Source organism: Gymnoscopelus microlampas (genome assembly GCF_963454915.1).
Source record: "Gymnoscopelus microlampas genome assembly, chromosome: 12".
In the NCBI taxonomy this organism is placed as follows: domain Eukaryota; kingdom Metazoa; phylum Chordata; class Actinopteri; order Myctophiformes; family Myctophidae; genus Gymnoscopelus; species Gymnoscopelus microlampas.
Window position 1 is genome coordinate 35233804 of NC_139949.1, and position 26316 is coordinate 35260119.

At 42.3% G+C, this 26316-nt stretch overlaps 1 protein-coding gene across 1 annotated transcript in view; it reads right to left on the reverse strand.

The window, feature by feature from the left end:
- fstl4 (follistatin-like 4) overlaps positions 1–20899 on the reverse strand; it is a gene marked incomplete at both ends in the record, with an annotated part of 277470 nt that extends 256571 nt beyond the window's left edge. The window contains 2 exons of the mRNA XM_084073607.1: positions 2459–2492; positions 20747–20899. Of these exons, the coding sequence (XP_083929733.1) occupies positions 2459–2492; positions 20747–20899 (187 nt within the window). The remainder of the gene's footprint in view (positions 1–2458; positions 2493–20746) is intronic.
- Between the last annotated feature and the right edge of the window lie 5417 nt (positions 20900–26316).

The window sequence follows — 26316 nt, forward strand, 5'->3', positions numbered from 1 at the left end:
ACACAACGCACTTGTATGGCAAAGTACGCCGTTAAATGACGAAGAAAAAACTAAACATATAACATCTGAAACATGGAGATACGAGGTTTCTGCCCGACAGCAATGATGCACTGTTTACAGAGGGAAGTCACTCGTCGAACGGCGAGCAGTCACCCGTAGAGTGATTGCTGCAAAGCTCTATGCTAATCCCGTCACGTCTTCTTCATCCCTGTCACACGGGCGCTTCAAGGGAAAAACTCGCCAAGGCGGGAAGGCGGCGTGACGATGTCATACAAAGGAAGCACGGGAAGTTTATTTCACAGGAGAACAAAAGAAATCATCATCGCGACGGGAGATGCCAGCGGCGTCACACACAAGAAGCGTCTTTTCAGATTAAACACCTACTGCAAGAAAAGACTGAGACCGAGTAAAAAAAATAACAAAAAAAAACAATCAGCCTCTCAGGATATACAACCTCTGGAAAATCTTGAGATAAACAACCTATGAATGAAAGATGACAGGGCGAAATAAATGTCCTGGCCACTACCGAGAGGTGTTGCAATGGTTGAGAACCCCATCTTCTGGAACACATTCAGCCTCCTATACTGTCTTATGATTCAATCTGTCTTTACTGTTTACTCTGCGTTCCTCTCAAAGGGTGTAATTTGTGCTCCGTCGTACCACGGTGTCGCACGGCTGAAAAAACAAATAAAGAATGCAAGATGGAAGACAAAAGAAAAGCTTGAAGGGAAAAGTCTATATGTCATTGGTTCTCAAAGTGGGGTCCGGGGACCCCCAGGGGTACTTAAGGGGGTTCCAGGGGGTCCCCAGCTAAATGATGGATAGAAACCAAATGGACCCTTATGGGTCTGTAACTCTGAGAGTGTACAAATGGAACCAAATGTGGTTCCATTTGTACACTCTCAGAGTTACATTAACATTGACTTTACAATATAAATTGGGGTCCCAGAGATAGAAATGCCATTAAATGGGGGTCCGTAGCCTAATGGATGTTAAACTGGGGATCCTTGAAATTAAAATGGTTGAGAATCACTGCTAGAGCCATAAAAAATCTTCTCTTATGGGGGTCCCTGGCATATTTTTTCAAATGGGGGTCCGCGGGCTAATAAGTGTCAATTTGGGGGTCCTTGACATGAAAAAGTTTGAGAACCACCGCTATATGTGACTGGATTTGGAGAAAAAAAACGCTGGGTTTTAATCATCGCAAAAGTATGAGATGGTTAGACTGTAGAATAGATCACTAATTAGATTCAGTAAATAGTTTTGGGACTACAGAATATAGAATTGCAAAAACCCACAAGAGAGAAAACAGCCTTTCAGTGGTTTGCAAACACACTCAGCTCAACCAGGAATAGTCTCAACTCCAAAATACTGCCAAGGAATTCTCAATTCAGGCCAACGATTTAGCATGCCTGGCAATAATGCCAATCTAAATAAAAATAATAATTTGACTTAGGCCGCAGAGAATAAGTAGCCTATGGGACGCATGCAAAGCAAACCGTGCTTAATCATATCTGGCATGGAATTGAGTGAGGAAATGGCAGAGAGTTGAATAATTATTCATCCAGCATACATTATTCAACCTGGGTAACTGTCCATTACTTCAGTCAGGGTTGTCGCTTAGAATGAGGAATCTGAGTTCCCCCCACCTCACCTCACTGACACCCACCCACACACACGTTGGTATTGCTATACTTGTGAGGACATCAAAGTTTTAGGACAGCAGTTTTATAGATGCTATTTTTACCTTAGTTGTTCTTTTCAAAACCCTAACGCAAAGCCATAGTTACTGTGTACTTCATTGCACACCAATCTATAGCATATCTACAAGCTACAATGCATCACATATAGCCCTGTGCTGCATTGTGAGCTTGCAGATCTGCTATTTTTGGTGCACAACATGCTTGTGTTGTGCTGTAACCTGTAGCCAAGTATAAATCACTCATAACTAACTACAAGTCCTAAACCTGACCACTAAATACGTAATCCTAATCCTAAACCCAACCTGAAGCTTTTCATAATTGTAAGACTACCTTAACCATAAAAAACAACCATTTATGTTGCGTACAAGGAAAATTGTCCTCACAATGACTATTCTCCAATTGTACTATACTTGTGGGGACTTGTAGTAATACAAGTAGACACACGCACTTATGCATGCGCGCACACACAGAATCATGTACTGTAGATGTGAAATGTAGATTGCCAAAAAAAATCTCTGACGATTGAGTAGACATGGTCCGCATTGTTAAGAAACGTGGAGATTCAACATGAATGTGGTTTGCAGAAAGGTAAAATGGCAACATTTTTCTTTGGCAATTGGGTTGTTAAGGCATACAGTACCACACAGTATTTTGAAAAATGCTCTTTGGTTTGAACACACACGCGTGCTCACACACACACACACACACACACACACACACACACACACACACACACAAACTTTAAGTGTACTCACCTTGATCGATGCTCCCGTCTGCTTTCCCCTTCTCCTGCAAACGAGAGAACACACACAAAAGTGGTTATTATGGGCTTGCAGCAGAGAAAAGAGAGAGAGTGAAAAAAAAAAAAAAACAGCCCTTGCTGCCTCTCTCAGGCAGACTCCCACGTGAACCACCACACTTCTTCCTCTTTCAGAGACGAGAGCAAGGGCGTAGACACAAACAGAGGGACAGAGGAGGACGTAGACTCCAAACAGATGGAGATGGAGGATGGAGGGAACATTACAAATAAAAAGGGCAGACAGAGAGAGAGAGAGAGAGAGAAAGGGAGAGAGGGAACATGGCATTTGACATGGAGAAGAGAAAAAAAGAGTCATGCCTTGGGCTAGTTTATCCGTCCTGTCTTAAAACAATACTTGGCATTGAGTCAGTGTGCGAAAGGCAGGGGGGGATGAGCTTAGCTACACATGTCCCAGTACCTTTAACTACTTTCAGATGGTAGCTTTCAAGTATTAATCTATTTTTGGTTGTTTACCAGCTGGTTATAAACGTATACATGTCTGATATCTGCTGCTACTGTAAGTGATGTCTCTAACCTGCTCAAAAGACTGTGATATATCTGCTGCTATTTATAACTGCTGCTAAATCTTGTGTCTCCTTTCACTAGAGGAATATTCTGCCTCATTTTATTTCTATTTTGACCATGCACCTCGTGTATATTTGAAATTTGGTCTTGTCTTGTGTTTCTCTATTCTTCGATCCTGCAGAACACTGAGGTTGTACAATACATAACTTTACCACTCTTCTAGAACTGTAAACTTGCGACAACAAAAGCTGAAGTTGAAGGGTAGCTTGACAAAAGCGACATCACCACATTTTCAGTGGCACATCAATAATGAATGGCACAACAGAATAGTTTTGAGTGCAGTCTCTTCACAGAGAGAATCCTCCGTCTGCATCCATTTGTAGCTTTCACACAGTCATATGTTTTATTCAATCACTCAATGTCACAACATGTCCCCCCAGCCACATCACCAACAACATTAGGTAGGCTACATACTGTAGATTAGTGGGTAGAGAGAACTATGGTAATCAGAAGGTCACCGCTTGGTCTCCTGGCCCTGGTTTACGTGTCGAAGTGTCCCTCAACAAAACAATCGATCCCTAACAGCCCCCCCCCCCCCCCACAGCCATCAGCTGGGTGAAGCTGAAAACTGAATTTCCGCTGCGAGACTAATAAGGTAATCAATTCAAATCAAGCAAAAGGCCAGGCCTCACCATGTTGAGTCATACACATTCTCTATGAGGATGTTAAGCCTTAGTGATAAGAATACAGGTACGCTATTTGATGACAGTGAGTTATAGTGTATATCTTTTTTGACAGCTCTGTGCACGTTTTGCACACATGCAGGAAAAACATTTGTATGTTCTTACACTGTAAGCCAACTTGCTGAACTAAATGGGTTGCTCTGATGGGAAAAAAAACAAAAAAATAAAAATCATTATGACAGCTCTCATCCAACTGTGTAAGGTTAGTAATGCAGAGTGATACTAACTCATTACTATGATAAATATACTATATTAAAAAAAAGTGCCTCAGTATGGTAACAGCAGGTATTAGGCCACTAATTATTCCACTCTGTAGCTGTTCTGAATCTTCTAGAGAGAGAGAGACTGAGAATGTGTACTTGCATGCATGAGAATGTGCGTGCGTGCGTGCGTGCGTGCGTGCGTGCGTGCGTGCGTGCGTGCGTGCGTGCGTGCGTTCGTTCGTTATACAGTAGGTGGGCATTTACATATTGGTACTGTTAGATTTGCTAATTAATTACTCCAGGGACTGGAGCTATTGTACAGCATCAGTATAGCGAGCAATTAAGGACTCCTCAGGTTGGCCAAATAACCTTAATAAAATGCACCCGATGTATAAAAGACTCTTACACAAAAAAGGTCTTGATAGCTAAATCAATAAGCTACAGTATACTGATTTCACCTACTACGTTTATCCAAGTGAACATTATTATTGATTCAATGTTTATAAAATCCACACTTCACCACTTTTTTTTTTAAATGCGAAATTTCAGATCTATAAATTCAAAATGCGTCGCATCACAACATGTAGTGAGCTTGTAGATCGGCTATTTTTGCTACCTTTGTGTGACACTGTAGACTGAGGTATGACAAAGTAGGGCTTTAATTTACAAAATGTACATGCCCAAAATAGGGACACCAGATTGGAAGTGGTTAGAGGTTAAGCACAGTTGGAATCGTTTGCCACAGTACTGTGGGCGGGAAACACTCAAATGGTTGAAGGCTAAATGGACTGCATTTACTGTACATTTATGCTTTTTCTGGTCATCTAGCACACAATCACCCATTCACAAACACTGGCACGGCGGAACAGTGTTAAATTACATGTCACACACGCGTAGGTAATTTGTTTTGACCAGGGGGTGCAGAGTGTAAGCAGCCACCCTCCGATGTGAGAAGAAAAACACACACATTCCCCATTTTAATACATTAACTTGGCAGGTGTTCAAGACACAAAGTTGTTCTCAAAGTGGGGTCTGGGACCCCAAGGGGTCCTCCGTCCATGAGGGGGTTATAGGGGGGCCCTCAAGTAAAATTAGATAATACAAAAAAGTTGAATATTTGTGAAACATTTTAACAACACGAATCTTGTATGGGGATCCCTGGCATAAAATATTTCCTGATAGGGGTCTGCGGCCAAATTCCCCCAGTCGCATTATTATCTATTCTATATTAGAGCGGCAGTGGCTCAGGGGTAGAGTGGCCGGGTAGAGTGAACTGGAAAACCGCAAGGTTCCCAGTTCGATCCCGGGCTGGGGCGCTCCCCTTGAGTTAGTGTCGAAGTGTCCTTGAGCAAGACGCTGAACCCCTAATTGCTCCCGATGAGCAGGTTGGTGCCTTGCATGGTTTCCTCCGCCATCGGTGTATGAATGTGTGTGTGAATGGGTTAATGGCACAATCAATGTAAAGCGCTTCGGATAGAAGCGCTATATAAATGCACCATTTACCATTTATTTATTAACCCATTCAATCCGGGAACGCATCTGTGTCATTTTAGATTTCTTTGGCTATTCCAAAATAGCAGATATACAAGCTCATAGCACGGCACAGAGTGAGCTTGTAGATCTGCTATGTTTTGAGAAATCATACATTTTGTGCAAATCTTTGAATATATATATTTTTAAAGCGAACATTTGTTACTCAAATCTTTGCTTCTGGGGGGTCCCTGGAAAAAAATATTTTGAGATGGTAGGTGGTCTGCGGTCAAATACATAAAATGTTGGGGGTCCATGACATGAAAAAGTTTGAGAACCACTGATAGAGTAACATACGTTTTTCAGAAAACTGTTAAAATATAGAAGACATTTTGTAGAATCGGAACCTCAGGCCTTAATGCGTTAAAACACTGCAGTTTGATGTGTCTCATATTTGAACAAAAAGAACAGGAGTTGGGTATGGAACAGAGCAGTTCTTCCAACAAATGAAAAACACAGCAGAAATGGAGGTGTTGTGACAGTTTGCATTGGTGCGGATCTGGTTGAGTAATGAGGCTCAACGATAAAAAAACAATTTGCATATCTCCAAAAAACCTCTTGACTTAAGCCTCAGTAATAGTCACGACGGCATCGCTCACTGAAAGTAGCAGCTCTTCTTGTAGATCTGCTATTTATAGCGAGCGACACCGCCGTGCAACGGCTTCTCAGGCTCACATCCTGCAAAGGGTTGCTGTTGGGGCAGAAATCTCTTATCTCCGTATTTAAACTTTTGGTGTTTTTTTCTTACATTAACACTTAACCGGCCAGAGTTATTTCAGATTGTTTGCAGTTGTCTGCCAGAGATTTTTCATTGAAATTAAAAAAGTACTCAGGAGCCGAGATACAGAATTTTTAAGTTTTAAGTTAACAAGGAAGTGGATAGGAGTCTAGATCTTCGAAAAATCATATCTCCTTGGTCTTTGGGTCAAATTTTTTTTTTTTAAATGTAAAAAACGCATATATGCGTTATTGGCAGGCAAGTGATGGATTCTATAGAACGCATATATGCGTTAATGACAGAAAATGAGTTAATGCCCCTACTTGATCTTACTACAGTGTCACACAAAAGTATCAAAAGTAGCAGATCCACAAGCTCATTTTGAGCTTGTAGATCTACTGTTTTGCTATTTTTTTAATTTTGAATCCTGAAAAGTATAGCAGTTTTGGACATAATGAGGTTTCCACCTGACAGAGAGGAAAGATCCTATTTAAAAAAAAACATATTTCAGTGTTTAACCCATTCAATCCGGGAACCCATCTACAAAATGTCTTCTAAATCCTAACTGGTTTCCGAAAAACGTATGTTGCTATATCAGTGGTGCTCAAACTTTTTCATATCAAGGACCCCCAAAATTATATGTATTTGGCCGCTGACCACCATCTCAAAATATTTAGTTGCAGGGACCCCCGGAAGCAAAGATTTGAGTTACAAATGTTTGCTTTAAAAAATATATATATTCAAAGATTTGCACCAATTTTCACGATTTTTCAAAAATAGCAGATCTACAAGCTCGTAGCGCGGCACTCGGTGCCGCGCTACGAGCTTGTATATCAGCCATTTTTGAATAGCCAAAGAAATCTTAAAATGACACAGATGCGTTCCCGCACACAACATGGCCTTCTTGTCAATCCCGCTCTCGCTCTCTTTCTCCACTCATTATTTTATATCCTGTACTTTGAAAGCATTCTCTTCAATGTCCGCCCCCGCCCCTCTCTCCCCAACTCTCTCCCCCTCCCTCCCTCCCCCCCCCCCCACCGCCTCTTTTTCACTGCCATCTGGTTGTTATAATTGCAGATATACGTCCTCATCATGACAAGAGCACAAACTGTCTCTGTATCTTCTTGGGCGCTAGAGTTGATTTGCTTCCCCATACCAATACAAGCATTAAAAGGTGAGAAACAAATGATCAAACAAGGCATTTACCCTAGAGATGTACAAAGATTTACACTACTAGACAATGCATTATATGCTGTATATATATATTACAGTGTATTAGCCAATACAAGGTCTCATAACTGGTATATAAAATGTCTCATCAGGAAGTAAAATACACAGCCTTATTGCAATTGTAATGGCTATTGTATGTCGTTAACCACAGTTGGAGTGTTGTGATGCATTACAATGCATCACAACAGTGTCACCTTTTTATGTTTGAGAAAAGAAGACTGGAATATGACTCTCAGCCTGACTCCATGGCCACCTGTGACGTCAGTAAATTATGACATCAGTCGCTGTGACATATCTACCTGGGCAAGGTTTCACCCGATCAGAGCCCTATTCAATTCCATAATAGAGGATATGCGTGTGACATCATCATCAAACCCGGAAGTTATGCAGGAATGCCTACTGAGTGTCAAAAAAATACTTTCTGGCCTTGACAGCCCATGCATCCAAACAGAATAGTCATATCTGATTGCATTAAACAACATTAAACAATGTTAAACTCATTTTGCATGTTTCTTTGCCACTCGATTTGCCACTCGATGTGCCATTCACTTTAAGCATGCGCATATCCTCTATTAAATTAAATATTTCAAAAACTATAAAAGATGTAATGTGAATAACAGAAGGCTAGACTAACGCAGGGCAACGCTGTAAAAACAGCTCAAAGACTATTAACGCAACACCAGCTTCACCCAACCGGACCGGTCGGGTTGCATCGACCGACATTGAAGTTCTGAGAGCCCTTACACGCTTACTCTGAGCTAAAAAGAAAGAAAAAATGTATTATTTTGTATCAGCTATTTGTGACAAGGAAATAAAAAGGAAAGAGGAACAAGGGAACAAGGTCTTACAAGGAACAGCTGGAGAAGTGTTAAGGCAGACATTTCCGAGAGTGGGCTAAACTGGGGAGAACAGAGCCAACTTACACAAAAGAACCGTGTTAAGTGGAGGACATTTGTCAATGGCCTGTGGTCTCTGGAGGAGCAAAGGGCTTAAGTCGAGTAAGTGAAAGGGGGCTCACACACATGGTTAGGGCTCATCCTGCGTGGAGCATATGAATGTACTCAACAAATCCATCGCAATACAACCAGGCTGATTGATCTAGGAGTTGACATGGTCTACGAGCATAGACCATGCAGACACAATTTTTTAGGTGGCTGCTGTTCTGCCTGGAACACTACAGCCTAAATTTAATAAAATGGACCGGTGCCCGCAACTACTCTGGAACGATGCAAGTCAGAAACGATGACCGTTGGGAACACATGCCCCTCCGGTTATGCAATACCAGTTGTACTCGTTGTACCTGCTGTCAGAGTATCTGTCTGCTTGTGTCCCTTTTATGACAATGGAGATCTCTTTATCTGTCCGTCTGTGTCCCTATGATGTCCATATATGGAGATCTCTTAATCTGTCCGTCTGTGTCCCTTTTATGTCCATATATGGAGATCTCTGTATCTGTCTGTCTGTGTCCCTTTTAAGCTCATATATGGAGTTCCATGTCAGGCATGTCCAAATATGAAGTCCAGGCCAGACTATAACTATGATATCACTACCTATGACATTATATTGATGACATCTGGATACTCCATATCATGTTGATTAACGGATTTATCAATATTTTTTTGAGATTTTCAAATCCGACCGACTTTCACTCAGCGCATCACTCCCTCGGGTCCTCGGGCCGCGTGCATTTTAAGAGCAAGTTTATTTTAATGATCAATCAATACACTACACTTTAAAAGACTACACTTGCAATAAACCACCGGCTGAGAAACTGTGCCTTACAGTATGTCCGTGATGCTAGCTGCTTATCTTGGAAGCTTGTTCACTGAGGTCACATGACACATTCTTTTCAGCAGGGCCTGCAGGCTGGATGCCTGGTGGCGTATTGCTCCCTCTCACTATTAAGAGTGTAAGTAAGCCTTGCCAAGCCCTGTGGCCCATAGGGCCTATCTCCTGTTTCTGTAGATTGAGGCAGCTTGATGTACGAGTACAGCCCCTGGACATGATGCTAGCATGACGCAGGGACTTACCCCCACTCCGACCGTTGTTGGATTGGGTACTCCCTGCTTGAGTATCAAGCAGGGAGGCAGTGGGACCCATTTTTATAATCTTTGGTATGACCGATCGAACCCCGACCTCCCACTCTCAGGGCAGACACTCTGACCACAAGGCCACTGAGCTGGTGAGGAGTATTACTGCACAAAGATGTCGGGTCCAGCCAGAGAGACTGAGTGAAATGACACAAAGTTGAAGATATTTTAAAAAACCTACAAGATTTTGGGGCTTTTGAGAAAACATTCAGGGCTGCAGCCCAAGAAGCCACCACCTCGCTCTGCCGGTGCCCATTACATTTTGAGGTATCGTGTGTGGAAGTGAAAATATTGGCGCCAAGAGTGGCGACAAAGCCAAGGCTGTTTTGCCACCAAAAGGAGTGGAGGCCATTCTCCAGGAAGCATCCTGTTTGTACTCAGCTTTGCTCACATGTTATGTAATGTTACAAATCAATTATATGGAAAATATCCCAATGACTTACTTTAAAAAAAAGTAATTTTAAAATATTTCTGGCCTGCTATTCTAAGTTGAGTTAAAAGTTACAGCTAGTTTTACTATTGAGGCCACCCATTGTAAAGGTGTATTCAATCATTGTACTGTTTTGATCAAAGAGCCCAACATAATTAAAATGGTTTTGTTGCAGTAGCATTCATTCCGGTAAACTTATCGCCATGCCACATGCAGTGACAACTGTATTTAACTGTACAGACTCCACTGTATATCATACTCCGCAGTCTAAAACTGCTCTAGCCCAATGGTACATTTCCACAAACACATTTTCTTGAGAGCCATAGGCCTCCATCTTGGCACCCATTTAAACACACTGACTAAATAAAGGGGTCCAACATCGCTGCTGCTACAGACTGAACGCATTTAGTGGAAATGCAGTTAGAACAGCAGGGCAATTCCAAGCCAAGCTGTGTCTGATATTATGGGAAGTTGGCTGAATATGTCCACTCCACCCCCCGCCTTCTCTATAAGGGGTTGCTGTGTAGGCACTCTTAATTCAAGCACCCATATGTTTTGTAACCCCCCCCCACACACACACACACACACACACACACACACACACACACACACACACACACACACACACACACACACTTTAATTCCAGTCAACATAAGAACCCTCATGTGGAATTAGCTGTCTGCATGCCAAGTCAGCTGCCGCCGCTTCAGTATATTATTTGCTAAATGACAAAGGCGGTAGCCTCCCTCAGACTTTGATAAGGAGGAGTGTGTTGATACTTTTGACCCAGTCTGTAAAATATCCATAATGCTTGAGGAGGATGGGGGGGGGGCAGATGAGGGCAGGGAGAGTGCCAGGAGAGCCAATCCTATTCCATTTTAATACCCCGACAGTGGCACGCCGCGATAAGCTCAGTCTGTCTGTGTATTCACATACTAGATTATTAGGCAAAGAAGGGCTCACCCACCTATATTCTTTATACATTTTGTTGCCGTCGGGCAGAAACCATACCACTGGCAAGGTGTTGTCCAGTGATATCGATCCTGTCTGTGTGTGTGTGTGTGTGTGTGTGTGTGTGTGTGTGTGTGTGTGTGTGTGTGTGTGTGTGTGTGTGTGTGTGTGTGTGTGTGTGTGTGTGTGTGTGTGTGTGTGTGTGTGTGTTAGTTAGCAAGATGACCTGAGAATGGAAGGTCAGACTGTCATGAAACATGTAGGGAATGACCAGTATGCTGCCCCAATGTTTGGATTGGAGCTGAAGGTGTGTGTGTGTGTGTGTGTGTGTGTGTGTGTGTGTGTGTGTGTGTGTGTGTGTGTGTGTGTGTGTGTGTGTGTGTGTGTGTGTGTGTGTGTGTGTGTGTGTGTGTGTGTGTGTGTGTGTGAGAGAGATCTAAGGTTCTGACCACATGATGCTTGATGTCACATCTAATCAACTTCTCATGCCAGACACCGTTTATGGCTTTACATGTAGTGTTGTTGTGAGCTGCTTCTCATGCTGAAGTGCACTTGCATTTGTATTTCTTTTGTGCAGCCCGACACTACCAAATAGCATAAATCGTTGGCCCGAACCCAGCCCTACAGGACAGGCTTTTTCTGGCCCCGTCGGGCTCGGGCTGAAACTGATAACCGTTGTTATTATGCTTCTGTAGTTCCAAGAGACAAAGGAGTTTCTGGGAGACAAAATAAAACGACTCCTTCCAAATTAATGTGCTAATCTCTGCCACACAGAAGGGCAAAGCAGGGTAGGGGGAGAGGATGTTCTATAGCTAATGACATACGATAACCAGCACCTATTCATATCCAGCCCCTATTCATATCACCTCCAAATGCGATAATAATAATAAAATGAATTATTTAGTTTTATTCTTACAGTAGTGGCCTAAAACGTAACAAACAACAGATTCATCAAGGTGGTGTCATGGGGATGGTTCACTGATTCATTTAGTACAAATAATAATATTATGTTTGTTTGGTATTAGTAAGTGGATTAGAAATAACCAAAGACTTTTCTGTGCAAACAACTCTTCCCATTACTTCTGTCTGTCACAACAACTCAAGTGTTCTTTAATGCAACAGCAACAGTCTTCACCCCTTGACCATAATGAGTTGAAAAGAAAATATCCAATTATTTTATTTTATTTTTGTTTTAAACAGCGTTCATGCTTAGTGCAGACACACTGTGGGTGTCAAAATAAACACGTCGTGGTATTTTGTTTTTCAGGTCTGAAGCTTCAACAGAGATGAAGATTGGTTATGAAATAACTTTGTTGCTATCTGCTTCATCTGCCATTATAGGAACATTGAACTCGCTGCCAATGACCAATTTCACACATTCGATTTCCCCCCCCCCAATCTTTCATTCTTATCTCACCCCTGTCTCTTCCCCATCTGCCTTCACTGTGTGTGGGTTTTTGTTATTTACCACCCTTTCTCACTGTAGTTTTCATTGCCTTTGGACCAGGGGTGGTCAGAATGTCTTACCAGAGGGCCATACTGACTTCGATAACGTGAGTGAAGGGCCACACACTGGACAGTTGAATTGAAACGTGGAACACACAGTGCTCAATTATGTTAAAATACATGCATTTTGGTGGACAATATGATAGATTGTTTTACAATAGGCTATTTACCAGGTTGTACAGCTGTATGTGTCACTCTGCTGTACTCTGAGGTTACAATGAAAAGATTACTTACATAATAAACAATGCAGTATCAACATTTTAATTAACCAACTCATTTATATCTTGCCAGTTGTGCTGCTGGTGCGCCGTGAGACAATTCCAGGTGTGCTTTGGGATTTTGTAAACAAGCGAGAACGCATGCACGTCCACTCTATAAAGTGCCAGATGCATGCAGGGCAGAAGTCAAAATCTAACAATGGAGGTGTGTTTTTGCTATTTACATTGTCTGAGGCTCGAAACGTTACATGCTATGGTGAATACATTATAAACTTTTGGAGCATGATCAATGTTCAAAAACAGCTGAAGACTGCCAGCCAGCAAATTGGTGCTGTGGGAACAAAACACACAGGCGTCGGTCACGAGGCCGTCCCACATTAACGTACATGGATGTACTCAAGAAAGATGCAGGAGCACAAAGCACCAACGAGCAAGGCAGAGGTATGGAGAACCGGGATGACTGGAAGCGACAATGGAGTGCTCCTCTGAGGATGAACTAGAGAGATGATCCACTTTGGGATTTTGTGACATTATTATTTGCATTATTGCAATATATTATATTGTCGCTGTCAGTCAGAAACCAGCTAAAAAATAATAATGTATCTATCTATTGAACACCTTTTACATCTGTGTGTGGGTTTTACAAATATTGATATCATACTCTGCAGTCTAAAACTGCCAAAAAACCTCCTAACTCCGCTTGAGCTGTATTTGGGTAAAGTGATGATAATATAAGGACACATTCAAGTATCTGACGATGTATAAAGTCACCATACCGACTTTCATGAGGCAGTATTGTGTTGTTCTAAAAACATGTTTTATTTTTCCTGAAGAGTTAACACATCGGGTGCCAGCATTTTTTCATAACAACTTACCGTGGGTGCCAGCATTCTCCCCATTGACTGCGCTTTGCTGTTTAAAGTTTCCGCGTGCGTTACAAGCAAATCCACGCAAAAAAAGCATCGATTCATGTTCTGCCATGAGCCTGGCTACAGGCTGGAACCATAACATTCCCCTCGCGGGTTACAACGGGGGGGGGATCGCGCATCGCGCATGACCGGTTTTCCCCACAGGAAACAGATTCGGAGATATAGGCGTTTCAAAGTAGGAAATAGACAGGAAGCGGATGGGGGAAAAAAAACTGTTTCCGGTGAGCGATCTGGCACTTCCTTCGCAGGATTACAATGGGTGCTCCCAGAGCTGCTCTAGCCCCGCCCGCGCGGAGAAAAACGAAAAAAACAAAAAGACTGAAATCACGGTTCAGACCGTGTTCGGCACCGAAGCTTCGGAACCGCCACTATGTAAACACACGGTTCAGACCGTGTTTGGCACCCAATGTGTTAATATTTTGGACATAGCTGGTTTCTGCCCGACACCAGAGATATACTCTGTAACTATACAAAAGTTATGAATTATATTTTAATTTACTATTATCAGTACTTTGTTCACACTCATTTCCCAATACAGAGGGCAAATGCCCTAGAAAGATATTTTAACCACTTAAAAACCTGGCATACCTATTTTGAGACTAGTTTGGAATGTCGCGATGCAATGTGAGCTTAGACAGGCTATTTTAGCTGTTTAACGTTTTGTCAAAGTATGCAATAAGACTAAGGGCTTTTTATTTAGTATTAGTAATTAAAAAATTAACTAGAAAAAGTGCTCCTCGGAGCACAAGTCTCCGCCAGCAGACTTGTGTTGGGAATGTTGGGAATGTTCTAATTCTTATGTTCTAATTCTTACAAAAAATAGAACATGTTACTGTGTCATAGTAACATGACACAAGTGTCCTATCCGTCTGTATAAGTGTCCTATCCGTCCTGTCTGTATAAGTGTCCTATCCGTCCTGTCTGTATAAGTGTCCTATCCGTCCTGTCTGTATAAGTGTCCTATCCGTCCTGTCTATGTAAGTGTCCTATCCGTCCTGTCTGTGTAAGTGTCCTATCCAATTGTTACAGTATCCGCCATTTCTCAGCCATTTCGTGATTATTCCTGTCTTACCTCACTTTGAAAGAGGCACAGACTCTTTCAAAGTGACACATGTTTTTATAGGCCGCTATACGTCACTAGCCAATCAGATCACACTATTTCACCGTCTTGTCACGTGTCACGTGAGGCTTGACCAATGTTAGTCCCAGTTTCAGAAAGTGAAAACAAACTCTCCTGGCGGAGACAACAAAAATCACACCCAGTGTGAAGTGGGCGGTGTGTGGTCATCACAACATGACTCACTTTAAAAAAAGGATAAGTGCCTTTTTTTAAAGTCCATACTGCTATTCATAGGGCTGCACATGTGTCATGTGTTTCGCTAGCCAATCACAGTCCTGAATTTGCAAAGTCAGCCAATCACATTACAGTTAGTGGTGATGACACTAGCTGTAATGTGATTGGCTGATATGAAAAAAGTATCGATTTGCATTAACAATGGAAGGGTTAGGGGGTACACAAATGTTTTGGCCGGTGTCCAAAACTCACTTATAGGGGGCGGCTACACCGCCCCAAAAATAAACATTTACATAGTGATAATACATTATAGAGCCTATTCTGCACAGATTAAACGAATACAGGTGTTCCTTGATGAAACTTGAAGTATAATAATTTCACAGCATTAAAGTACCAGCAGTATTGGGTGTATGTGACAAAAAACACCATTGAACCAGTAATTACACCTCAGCAACAGTCATTCTGTTCAATGCATAGTGGCTTTTAAACAGTCACTGTAAATCAAGTGTGTAAAGTGTGACGTAAGTCTGAAAGGTTTTCTTTAGTGCAGTGGTTCTCAAATTGGAGTCCGGGGACTACCAGGGGTCCTTGAGGGGGTTCCAGGGGGTCCACAGCAAAATGTGTTAATATAGCATCAAATTCAGTTTAACCACTTTAAACCTATATACATCAGCTAATTGAAAAAAGCAGCTTCGACAAATTGTGAGTTGTGTGAAAAGTTTGGAGTATTTTTTGAAACATTTTAACAACACAGATCTTGTATGGGGGTCCCTGGCACAAAATGTTTTCTGATGGGGGTCACATCCAAATACATGACATGAAAGACGTTTGAGAACCACTGCTTTAGTGTTACCAAGGTGACATGACTGTATAGTTAAGCAAACAGAGATCTGCCAGACTGGTTTGTGATTGCTTTCATACCATGTGGACAATAGACACACACATAAAGAAGGAAAAAAAATCCATCGCTTTATATAACCATTGCAAACCCCTTCAACTGTTTTCAAACTGTTGCCAAAATCAGGCCCCCTGTGGACTCGTGTAAAATCTTGCACAAACCCTGGAAGCATAGAATTCTTGAATTTCAGGGAGTTTGACAAGCTCAAGTGTGGGAGGCATTAGAGGTTGGTTGGCCTGAATTGGCCTCCGTCAGACTATTTTCAGTCAACTTTTCTGGAGGTAAACAACTCAACTTGGCTGACACGGACACGGAGCTCCAGAATTCCTGTCTGTGCTCTGTTTACTTCAAGTTTGTTTCACTGGTGCTGCTTGTTCGTCTTTCGTTCAAACTTGTATTTCAAAATGTGTCTAGCTTTGTTGAAATACCCGATCTACAAGCTCACAACGCTGCTCTACACTGGGCCCGCTAGTATTTCCCACACCAAATCTCTATGCCAACAAATAGCAGATCTACAAGTTCACAACGCGTCACAACACAACACAACGTGGGTAGTGAACTAAGTACTAACTGGCATCACAGCCTCTCCTCAGATGCTGTGAGCACCACAGCACCAAGGCACACGTGCTGTGGGATTTGTCAACTCACAATTTAGGCATGAAAGAAAAAAATAAAAGGAAAAAAAAATAGCTGGCACCGGTTATTAGTTCCTGAAGCTTTCCTCGACGCATGCCACATAATTATGTGATCCAATTCACCCAGAGGGTCGACTTTAAAGTCTGCTGCCAATTGACAGCTTCTTAGCTCCCCGTTCTGGCTGGATAGACGGGGGGATGCCTGGGACTGTGTTTTTTGCGTTAAGGGATGTAAGGGGACAGAACCACTGGGGCAAAATGACATTGCGAAGCCAGCTGCCAAACTGGCAGAGCCCAAAGTGAGTCAGACCTAGAACAGACCAGGGGGTGCACGCTTCATTTCACAAAGAATTGGGGGGACCACAGGGCTGAGCGGTGTGTGTGTGTGTGTGTGTGTGTGTGTGTGTGTGTGTGTGTGTGTGTGTGTGTGTGTGTGTGTGTGTGTGTGTGTGTGTGTGTGTGTGTGTGTGTGTGTGTGTGTGTGTGTGTCTTAGCGAGCTGTGTCTGTATTCTTTCGTTGATGCAAACAGACAAGTCATCCTATATTTGTTAGAACCTAACCTGTGCCTTCTGTTACGTCGTAAACACGTGTTAACCACTTGAACCCAAGCATTCGGGGAACGTTCTACAAGCCGATCTACAGCTCACAATGTGTCGCATTGCGGCATGTTGTGAGTTTGTAGAACGGCTATTTTTTGGAGATTTAGTGTAAATGGAAAAAAGCTGTCCAAGTACAGTCAACTCAGGTCCAGTTTACGAAGTCTAGAGGGTTTTTAAGGATGATGTTCAAGCTTGATAGAACAAAAGTTTCTTGAGTAAGTCATGAAAGCCCAAATGAATTAGCTAAAGTACTTTGGCTGAGCTAATTCACAAAATGCACCCGTGAAATAGCAGAAATTTAATATTAGGAGAGCATTTAACTTATTCCCTCAAAGCCATATTGCATGTGGACTCAAAAACAGAGGCTGGGGTTTAAAAATAATTTGACTTAAATATAGAAGTACATGGAAGATTAAAAACAAATTGGCTGTAAAGCGGACAGCACACTTCAGAAGTCCAATTTTGTTCGGCATGCCGGAACCAAAGAAGTTCTCTGTGGACTTGTTTTATACTTGATGTGGTTTCACTTTGAGCACTGACCATTCCATCAGTTAGGAGGATCCCTGGCTGATAAGCCAAATATGCCTTGATACATTATAATTGCCCTCTATAGCTACTATTTAAAACACCTAAAATATTGTATTTATTTTAGAAATAGTTCATCTTTTACTGAAGGGGGACAACACCCGTCGCATGTTTGTCCATGTGTGGTCAAGCCCTATGGAATGTATGGAATGCATATGCTAATAAAACATATTTAAAAAGATTCAAGCTATTATCATTATGAAATAGCATGTGCACAAAAAGACTCATACTGTCAGTGTGCAAGCTCCATCAAGCTTCATCAAGCAGTAAATGTTGTATGCCTAGTTTGCCTACGCCTCAATATAATGCTTAACCACATTAACCTGGTGTCCCTAATATGGTCTCCAAATAGCAAACATTGCGGATCTACAAGCGTAAGTGACAAAAATAATTACAACTAGTAAATATGTTTACATCAACTAAAGTATAAAGAACACAAAAAAAGATGTATCTGAAAAATGGCATAACGTACAATGTTTTTTTTTTTTTAAGAAAAGAACAATATAATGACTTTCACTCTCTTACTCACACACACACACACACACACACACACACAGACAGACAGACAGACAGACAGACAGACAGACAGACAGACAGACAGACAGACAGACAGACAGACAGACAGACAGACAGACAGACAGACAGACAGACAGACAGACAGACAGACAGACAGACAGACAGACAGACAGACAGACAGACAGACAGACAGACAGACAGACAGACAGACAGACAGACAGACAGACAGACAGACAGACAGACAGACAGACAGACAGACAGACACACACACACACACACACACACACACACACACACACACACACACACACACACACACACAGCAGGGTGAAGATTTCACCTGTACAGTAGTGAGTAGTGACTAATGCAACCAATCAGCAGCAGAGTTCCCGTACAGCTTCCACTGAAGCCCTGTTCATATCGTTGCTGTCGGGCAGAAATGTGTACAGTGGTCTCCGTATTTCAACTTTAGATGTTTTTTTCTTTCATTAATAAATTACAAGAGTATCACGAGAAAATAGCTGATCTACAAGCTCACAGCATTGTGAGGAGCCCCAGTGTTGATTTTGTCGACTAAAACTATGACGAAGAATGTTCGTCGACTACCTTTTTTCACTGACGAACACTAAACAAGAACTAAATAAAAACTAGGCTACGATGACTAAAACTAAGACTAAATATATTGACAATGTATTGCTGCGACGCGTTGTGAGCTTGTTGATCGGCTATTTTCAGCATGCAACCAAATCAGCCATTACGACGCCATCACGGCCATTTTAGTCGACTAAATCAACTGTAGATTTAGTCGACTATAATCTTATGATATTTAGTCGACTAAAACTAGACTAAATTAAAACATTTCAGGTGACTAAAATATGACTAAAACTAAATGGAATTTTATTCAAAAGACTATGACTAAAACTCAATAAAAATTTGCTGTCAAAATCAACACTGCCCAGCCCTAGATCGGGAGCAAATCTCGGGCATCATTATCCTCTCTGTGAGCGGTTCAGAGATCCAATTTTAATCCTCCTAGAGTAGCTCACAGGACGGTCGGGCCCGGCCCGACAATTTTCATTTGGATTGTTTATCTGGATCGTTACTGTCTGAGTGGAACGGCACACGAAAGACGGGAAGACAGTCAACAAGGAAACAGACGTGAAGTGAATGAATGGACTTTCAGCACGGAGACCGCTCCAAACAAACGGTGGTGCGTTGGACAGCTGAGGCTTGTAGATATGTGGGAAGAACACTGTCTATAACGTGTCTTCACAGACATACCTGTATATATCCCAACCGTCCGTGACCACTTCAAATTAAACCGTCTCCGTTCATTATTTACATCAGCTACTGCTCACGTGATCACGTGTGATTAAATTATGTGAGGTTCTGCGTTTGGGCAGCCCTGACAATCTGAATAGAAGTGTGTGATGCCTAAAATCGTGTAAAAAAGAGAATCTTAGAAGATTATCCTGTAGTGTGTGATGCTGCCAGATTTCAAAATCGTTTAAGATTTAAAAAAATCCTTATGTGTGAGTCCAGCTTAAATAGTAACTACTGTACGTTGGATCCATTGGAACACAGGTTATTTTTTCCATTTCCTTAAAAAGTAACAGTTTTGGACGTACAAGGTTTTTGCCAGACAGAGACGATATGTACGTTTTCACCATGCAGAAACAGTGTCCATGCCGTTAAGAGCTCTTGTCCTCATGAGCATAAGGTACAACAAACAGCCACTCCAGAGAGAGAGAGAGAGAGAGAGAGAGAGAGAGAGAGAGAGAGAGAGAGAGAGAGAGAGAGAGAGAGAGAGAGAGAGAGAGAGAGACAGACAGACAGACAGACAGACAGAGAGACAGAGAGAGAGAGAGAGAGAGAGAGAGAGAGAGAGAGAGAGAGAGAGAGAGAGAGAGAGAGAGAGAGAGAGAGATCCCTGCCTCAGACTGAATGGTAACTATGCCACCCTATTGTGTTCTCTAAAAAGCACAGTTTGTTTCCTTTATTTTGCACATTCACTCTAGGATACCTCAAGATCTGTAAAGTGCACTTGCTATGTGTAAAATGCACAATTAATCTCTGTGTGTGGAGTAAATGAGCTGAGAGGAGGGATAGGGAAAGAGAGAGATGTGCCAGAGGGAATGAGGGGATGAGGAGAATACAAGATAGTATCGCATTGATGGATGACGAAGAGTGGAAGTTAAACACCTAATCCTATCCCATGTTTATGTATCAAGATTATTACAGTTAACTCAAACTAACGAAGTAACAAAAACTAGAATAAAAAATGGTGCTTGACAAAAACAAGTCAACCAAAATCAATTCATTTCAGCAATCTTCCATTTTTCTTAGCGGTGCCAGTTTTGACTGCCTAAGTGTTATGTTTTTTAATTAGACAATAATGTTTCTATTATAAAACCTTATTTAATCTCATCCCTGACAAATACCACACAATACAACAACAAACTAAACAAACTAAAATACCAATAAAAACGACACATAAACTAAGCCTTTCACAAAACTAAACTAGTTTAGTTCCATTTTTAGTTCCTTTTTAGTTTCCATTTTAAAAACGTATTCAAAAATAAATAGAAAACTAAGAAGAAAGAACTATAACCTTGGCGCGTGCATGTGTGCGTGTGTGTTACCATTGAGTGTGGTTCCTGTGTGGAGCTGATGTGCTGTGTGCTGGCTGCATCCATCCTGTCTCTCCCACGGCTCTTGTGGCCCTCGGCCCTCCAGCACACGGAGGCCACCAGCAGAATGGCTCCAGCCGCAGCCCAAACACCCAGGCTGCCCATCAGCGTCTACCTGGATGGAAGAATAAAGCACAATCAGTGGTGAGCTGTGGATTTTTGAACTAAGGGTACTGTATTTTATGACGTCACTCGCGCGCACGTGCGCGCACATAGCCACTCAGCTCAGTGCTAGTTGAAATACTGTATTCAACATGTGATTATTAATGTAATCATATGTATTATTATTTTGTTGTATTGTTGCATTGTTAATTTGTTGTTTTTATTTTTGTTTCAAATTAATTATTTTATTTTCCTTTTAATTTTATATAAAAGCCCTTTACATAGACTCACCCACACATAAGTAGGCCTACTTAAAATAATCAGACAACTTGTCTTTGTCTTGTCTCAAAGAACTGGGTCCTCTGCTAAGCGATACCCTTCACACCTTGCAGTGCAGAGATGTTGTCTGTCATTGTGAGAGGAATGTAACACATTCAATTCAAGTCCGTGTCTTTTCTCGAGTAGTCTAATGTTATGCAAAGCAGCCAGGTAGACGCTATTGAGAACGGCTCGCCACTGACGGCGCGAACCTTGAGAGGCTATTGTTTTTAAACTTTAAGGCGTTAAAGACCGCCGCTGACGGTGCATGCACGCGCGCCCCCAGCTCCCACAGTGTCAGAACTAAGGGTACGCCGTACCCCCCCGTACCCCCTACAGCTCAACCCTGAGCACAATTATGTCCACAACAACTCCACCAGGGTGAACATTATCAACTCAACTCACATTTAGAGGCGTTTTGTTTGTTTCAACCACAAGAACCCCAGCCTCCCTATTTTTGGGGGGGGGGTCAACATTCTGCGGAAAGATACAAGCTCACACAAACTACAAGCTCACAATGTGTCAAGCTGTGAGCTCGTAGCTCATCTATTTTCGTCAAAGAGATTTGGTGTAGAGGGGGGGGAGAGGGGGGAAGGATAGACCCCTGGTGGACCCCAGTCAACAAAGTATATAGGGTTTAAAAAGTGGTTAACCTTTGTTCATCGAGAGAAACCTTGAGCCATGTCCAGTGTCCACACTAATCCGGATGAATTTCAAAACTCAATTTTCTCATTCCTCCCCCACACTACATCTTTTTCTACAAGTTCAGCGCCCACACATCGAAACACCAAAACAATATGAAGACAGTCTCATAATAACATTGTGGCTTCGCTGTGCAATCTGTAACTGTGGATAGCAGGTTACAAGGTGAGCAGTTTGTGAGTAACAAAAAAAGGGCATGGGTTTCCGGGGCTAGTTTGTGAGTGAAGCAGCAATAGACCTTTTCACAGCAGCCAATTTTTACATGAAAGTGTAAGGTAAACACAGGTGTTAACAATGAAACTAATTAAGGTTGCTTTCCATTCAGGGCAAACAGTCAGTGTGCTGCTAATGTGCATGTTGGCTCACTGGAAAGGCTCTGCTACACTAAATGGAACAGAACCTTAATTATCAGCGGAGCAACTATTTTATTTCTCACCCACCTTTGCAGTTGCATCATGGCAAGGTAACTACACAACCCAAACCTCTACCAAAGATCCCTTGCACTCAGGGGCATCATTTTCGGGTCTCAGGGGATGGCAATTACCACCCCCTAGTGTTCACATTTAACCAAATTCAGTTATTTTATGCATATTTGCCACAACTTTTTTTGGGAGATCATCTGATTTCAGACACTGAGTGCATCTCGACTCAATCCATGCCCGTCCATCTACATGACATGTGTGACACATGTTATACAGCAGATCCGTTTTCAAGTCTGCAATACATTCACTTTCAACCTGGCATCTCTATTTTGGGCATGTCATGTCAGGTAAACCACACACACACACACACACCCACCAAGCTAAAATGCTAAAATGCAAATACAAGTTCACATCATCTTCTCACTTCGTCGTCGTCTCCGCACGTGCGCGCGAGCGCACAGTAGCCTACCGCGACGGTCCGCGAGCAGCCCTAGCCAGCCTAGTACGCTGATACTTAATGAGTCATCATAAAATAATCATTTAGTGCAGGCTTATCATCACACATTAGAAAACAAGCAAAATGTCATTCTCAAACAGCCCTACAGTCAATAGTTCACTCACACGTATCCTGTCGCCTCGTCGTCACTGAAGCGTGCACTGCACACACACAGAGACACACACACGCCCACGCGCGCAGCTCAACCGAGCTTTGAGCGGCATAGGCCCGTATTATAAACAATTATCCTTTATCAAATATATGTTAATTCCTAGTAACTTTACTCGAGCAAATAATTAAGCGACATGACTCCACCTGTTACAGCGGGAGGACGTGGCGTCCAGCGATTTTTTTAAAAAGTCAAATAAAAAAATATTAGCCTATTACTGCCTTCTACACCAAAGGTTAATGTAAATGCAGGCTTACTTGAAGAAAACCAAACTCTTAAACCCATCTCTTGACACTGAAAACCACTGGTCGTGACTGGTCTCAAGGTTGCATGAATTCACACACTCACAGGACATTCTATTTTAAAATGAGGAGTTCTCTGGTCCTCAGACAAGTAGCCTAGCCTAGGTCCCTATATTGCTCCGCCTCCACAGGTAGTTATCAGGTACATTCCCTCCGCTGGAGGAAATAGTCCTTTCTTGTCTATTTTATTTAGAATTTGAACATAATGATTGCATTTTTTAGTGCGATAGATGATGTCCATGTTTAATATAGCATCACAATCATTTTCAAATTCCAAAATATACAAGCTCACAGGCAGCACGTCACTTAAATTGCGTCAACATAAATCTTCTCTTCTGGGGGACCCTGGCAAAACATTTTCAAATGGGGGTCTGTGGCCAAATACTACAAAAGTTTGAGAACCGCTGCTACTGTAGGACGTTAGCAGTGGTTCTCAAAATGCGTCAGGGTTCCTTGAGGAGGTTCCAAATGGATCTTGGAGTTATGGTCCTTGAAATGAAAAATTGCATTATAAAACAAAATGCCAGATGCCAGAGGATAGGCCTAATGCCACACTGTAAAAAAAAAAAAAAAAAAAGGGGGAAATAATAATTAGATAAATTATCTTCTAGTGGGCATGCACAGGGAAAGTAACCCAGCAGCTTTATGCCAATTCCAACAAGCTGTGCTCTGATTACCGTGGCAAATCTGACATCCACTTCTCAGAAGTTAGCGAGAACAACATCAGAGTAGAGAGAATAACATTCAAATTAATTAGTCCACCATTTTCGATGTTTGATGACTACAGCTTATTTTTTGGAAGCGTTTTGGAAATGTTCTGTTTTCTCTATTCTATTCGTGCGTGCTACAATGGGGTGGCAGTGGCTCAGGGGTAGAGTGGCCGGGTAGAGTGAACTGGCCGGGTAGAGTGAACTGGAAACCGCAAGGTTTCCCAGTTCGATCCCGGGCTGGGGGGCTCCCCGGGGCTCCCCCAGAGTCAGTGTCGAAGTGTCCTTGAGCAAGACCCTAATTGCTCCCGATGAGCAGTTTGGTGCCTTGCATGGTTTCCTCTGCCATTGGTGTGTGAATGTGTGTGTGAATGTAATACACAATCTATGTAAAGCGCGTTGGATAAAAGCGCTATATAAATGCACCATTTACCATTTTACCATTTACAATGTGAGACCGTCAGCGTTTTCAAATCCGTCCACTTAGGAGAGACTGACCTTTTGTGAAAAGATGTTCTTGGTAGTCTAAAACGTCCAGCTTAAATGGAGAGGAAAAAGATGCGTTTTCAATCTGTATCCAGATTAGTGTGGACATGGCCTTGATCAGTACACACGCTCTAATTCATTCACCTTCATACAATTTAACAGACAAATGGATACATCCATTTGGAGCCATGTGTACTGTATGGATGTGACTGTGAGTGTGTACTATTACACAAAGCTGTAGCTGTAGGTAGCTCCCACAGGCAATTATATTTCTTCACCTTTAGTGGGGAACAGTGGGACACTAACCCACTCAAATAGAGCAGTTGGGGGTTAATGGTTTGCTCAATGGTTCCTCAAACAGCACAGGTGTATGTGTGAACCTCACTTACTGTATTTGCTTTGCCTATCCACATTTCCACATACAGTGCAGTCAGTTTAACCTGAATATAGAGTGTTTGAAATATGGCCCATCACGTGTAAATAGCCACTCACACTTTTAATGAATAAGGCCATGCATTCATGGATGAAAAGGCAAGAAGCCGACGCACACATGTAAGCTTGCGCACAGGCACGTGTCTGCAAGGGAGCACAAAGAGACCAATTCTGGGGCTACCCTGGTGGCTCACAGAGTAAGAGTGCTTTCCACATGTCACACCTGTTGAACGACATGCCGCACAACAAAAGTGACGTCAAAAAATGACCAAAAAGTGTGAGGACCTTAGCAGAGGGTGTCATACCACTGGCAAAATGAAAGGTCGCAGACCACTTAAAAATGTACTCTGTCATGTACTCTGTTATCACAGAGATGCACAGGACTAAATTCACCTCCTTGTTTACATTTTGTGGCGACGCTGTCGGTGAGTCACACACAGTATGAATGCTAAAAACTCGGAACATTGTGAGACACGTAGCGTGACCCGTCGTTCGACACTCGCACAAAGATAAAAGACTATTGTCATTCTCGCAACTGACCCCGGGTGGAATCCAACCCGAGGAGCTTTACTGCCCAGAAATGCCCCAAAATAATCTTTAAAAAAGAGATTGTTGGGCAGTCCACACCAAGCTCTATAAGTATAAATATAACATTCCCAGCTGTCGTTATAGTTCTCACAGCAAAACAAGCTGCCAACTGCCATTGGAAAAGTAACCTTTGAAAAACAATTTCCATTATTTACAGTCATTAGTCTAATCATAGACAACATCACAGACTACCTTGTGATTGAAAAAAAGAACGATACAATAAACCTGCCTAGTGCACGGCTCCAAAAGGTTCAACATGAAGAGAATGACGTATTAAATACCTGAAGGACAGAATGTGTGCTGGCATCATTCTATTTATGTTCAACCACAAAATCAAACATTTATTGTATTGGGGTCACAACAGGAAACCACTGTGAAATCCTAGAAGGCCCGTCTGTGTAAACATTACTGTAGCTCGTCAAGGAAGTGGTAACACAATTCAGCTTGCTATAGCCTGAGGCTAATGCACCACCATAGAACACAGCTCCCCTTTGTGATATTATTACCGAATCAGATCTGCCAATCAATGTCTTAATGTGCTGACAAACCACACCTTTTCAGACCACAGCAAGGCACGCACGCACGCGCGCGCACACAAACGTACACGTACACACACACACACACACACACACACACAGTAATGCATCACAGTCACACACGCAGATGCTTATGATACTGTACATGGCCATGAAAGAGAGAAACAAATTAAGCCACAGGCAGCTGACTATACTGTAAATGCACGTGTACAGTAAAAACACACACACACACACACACACACACACACACACACACACACAC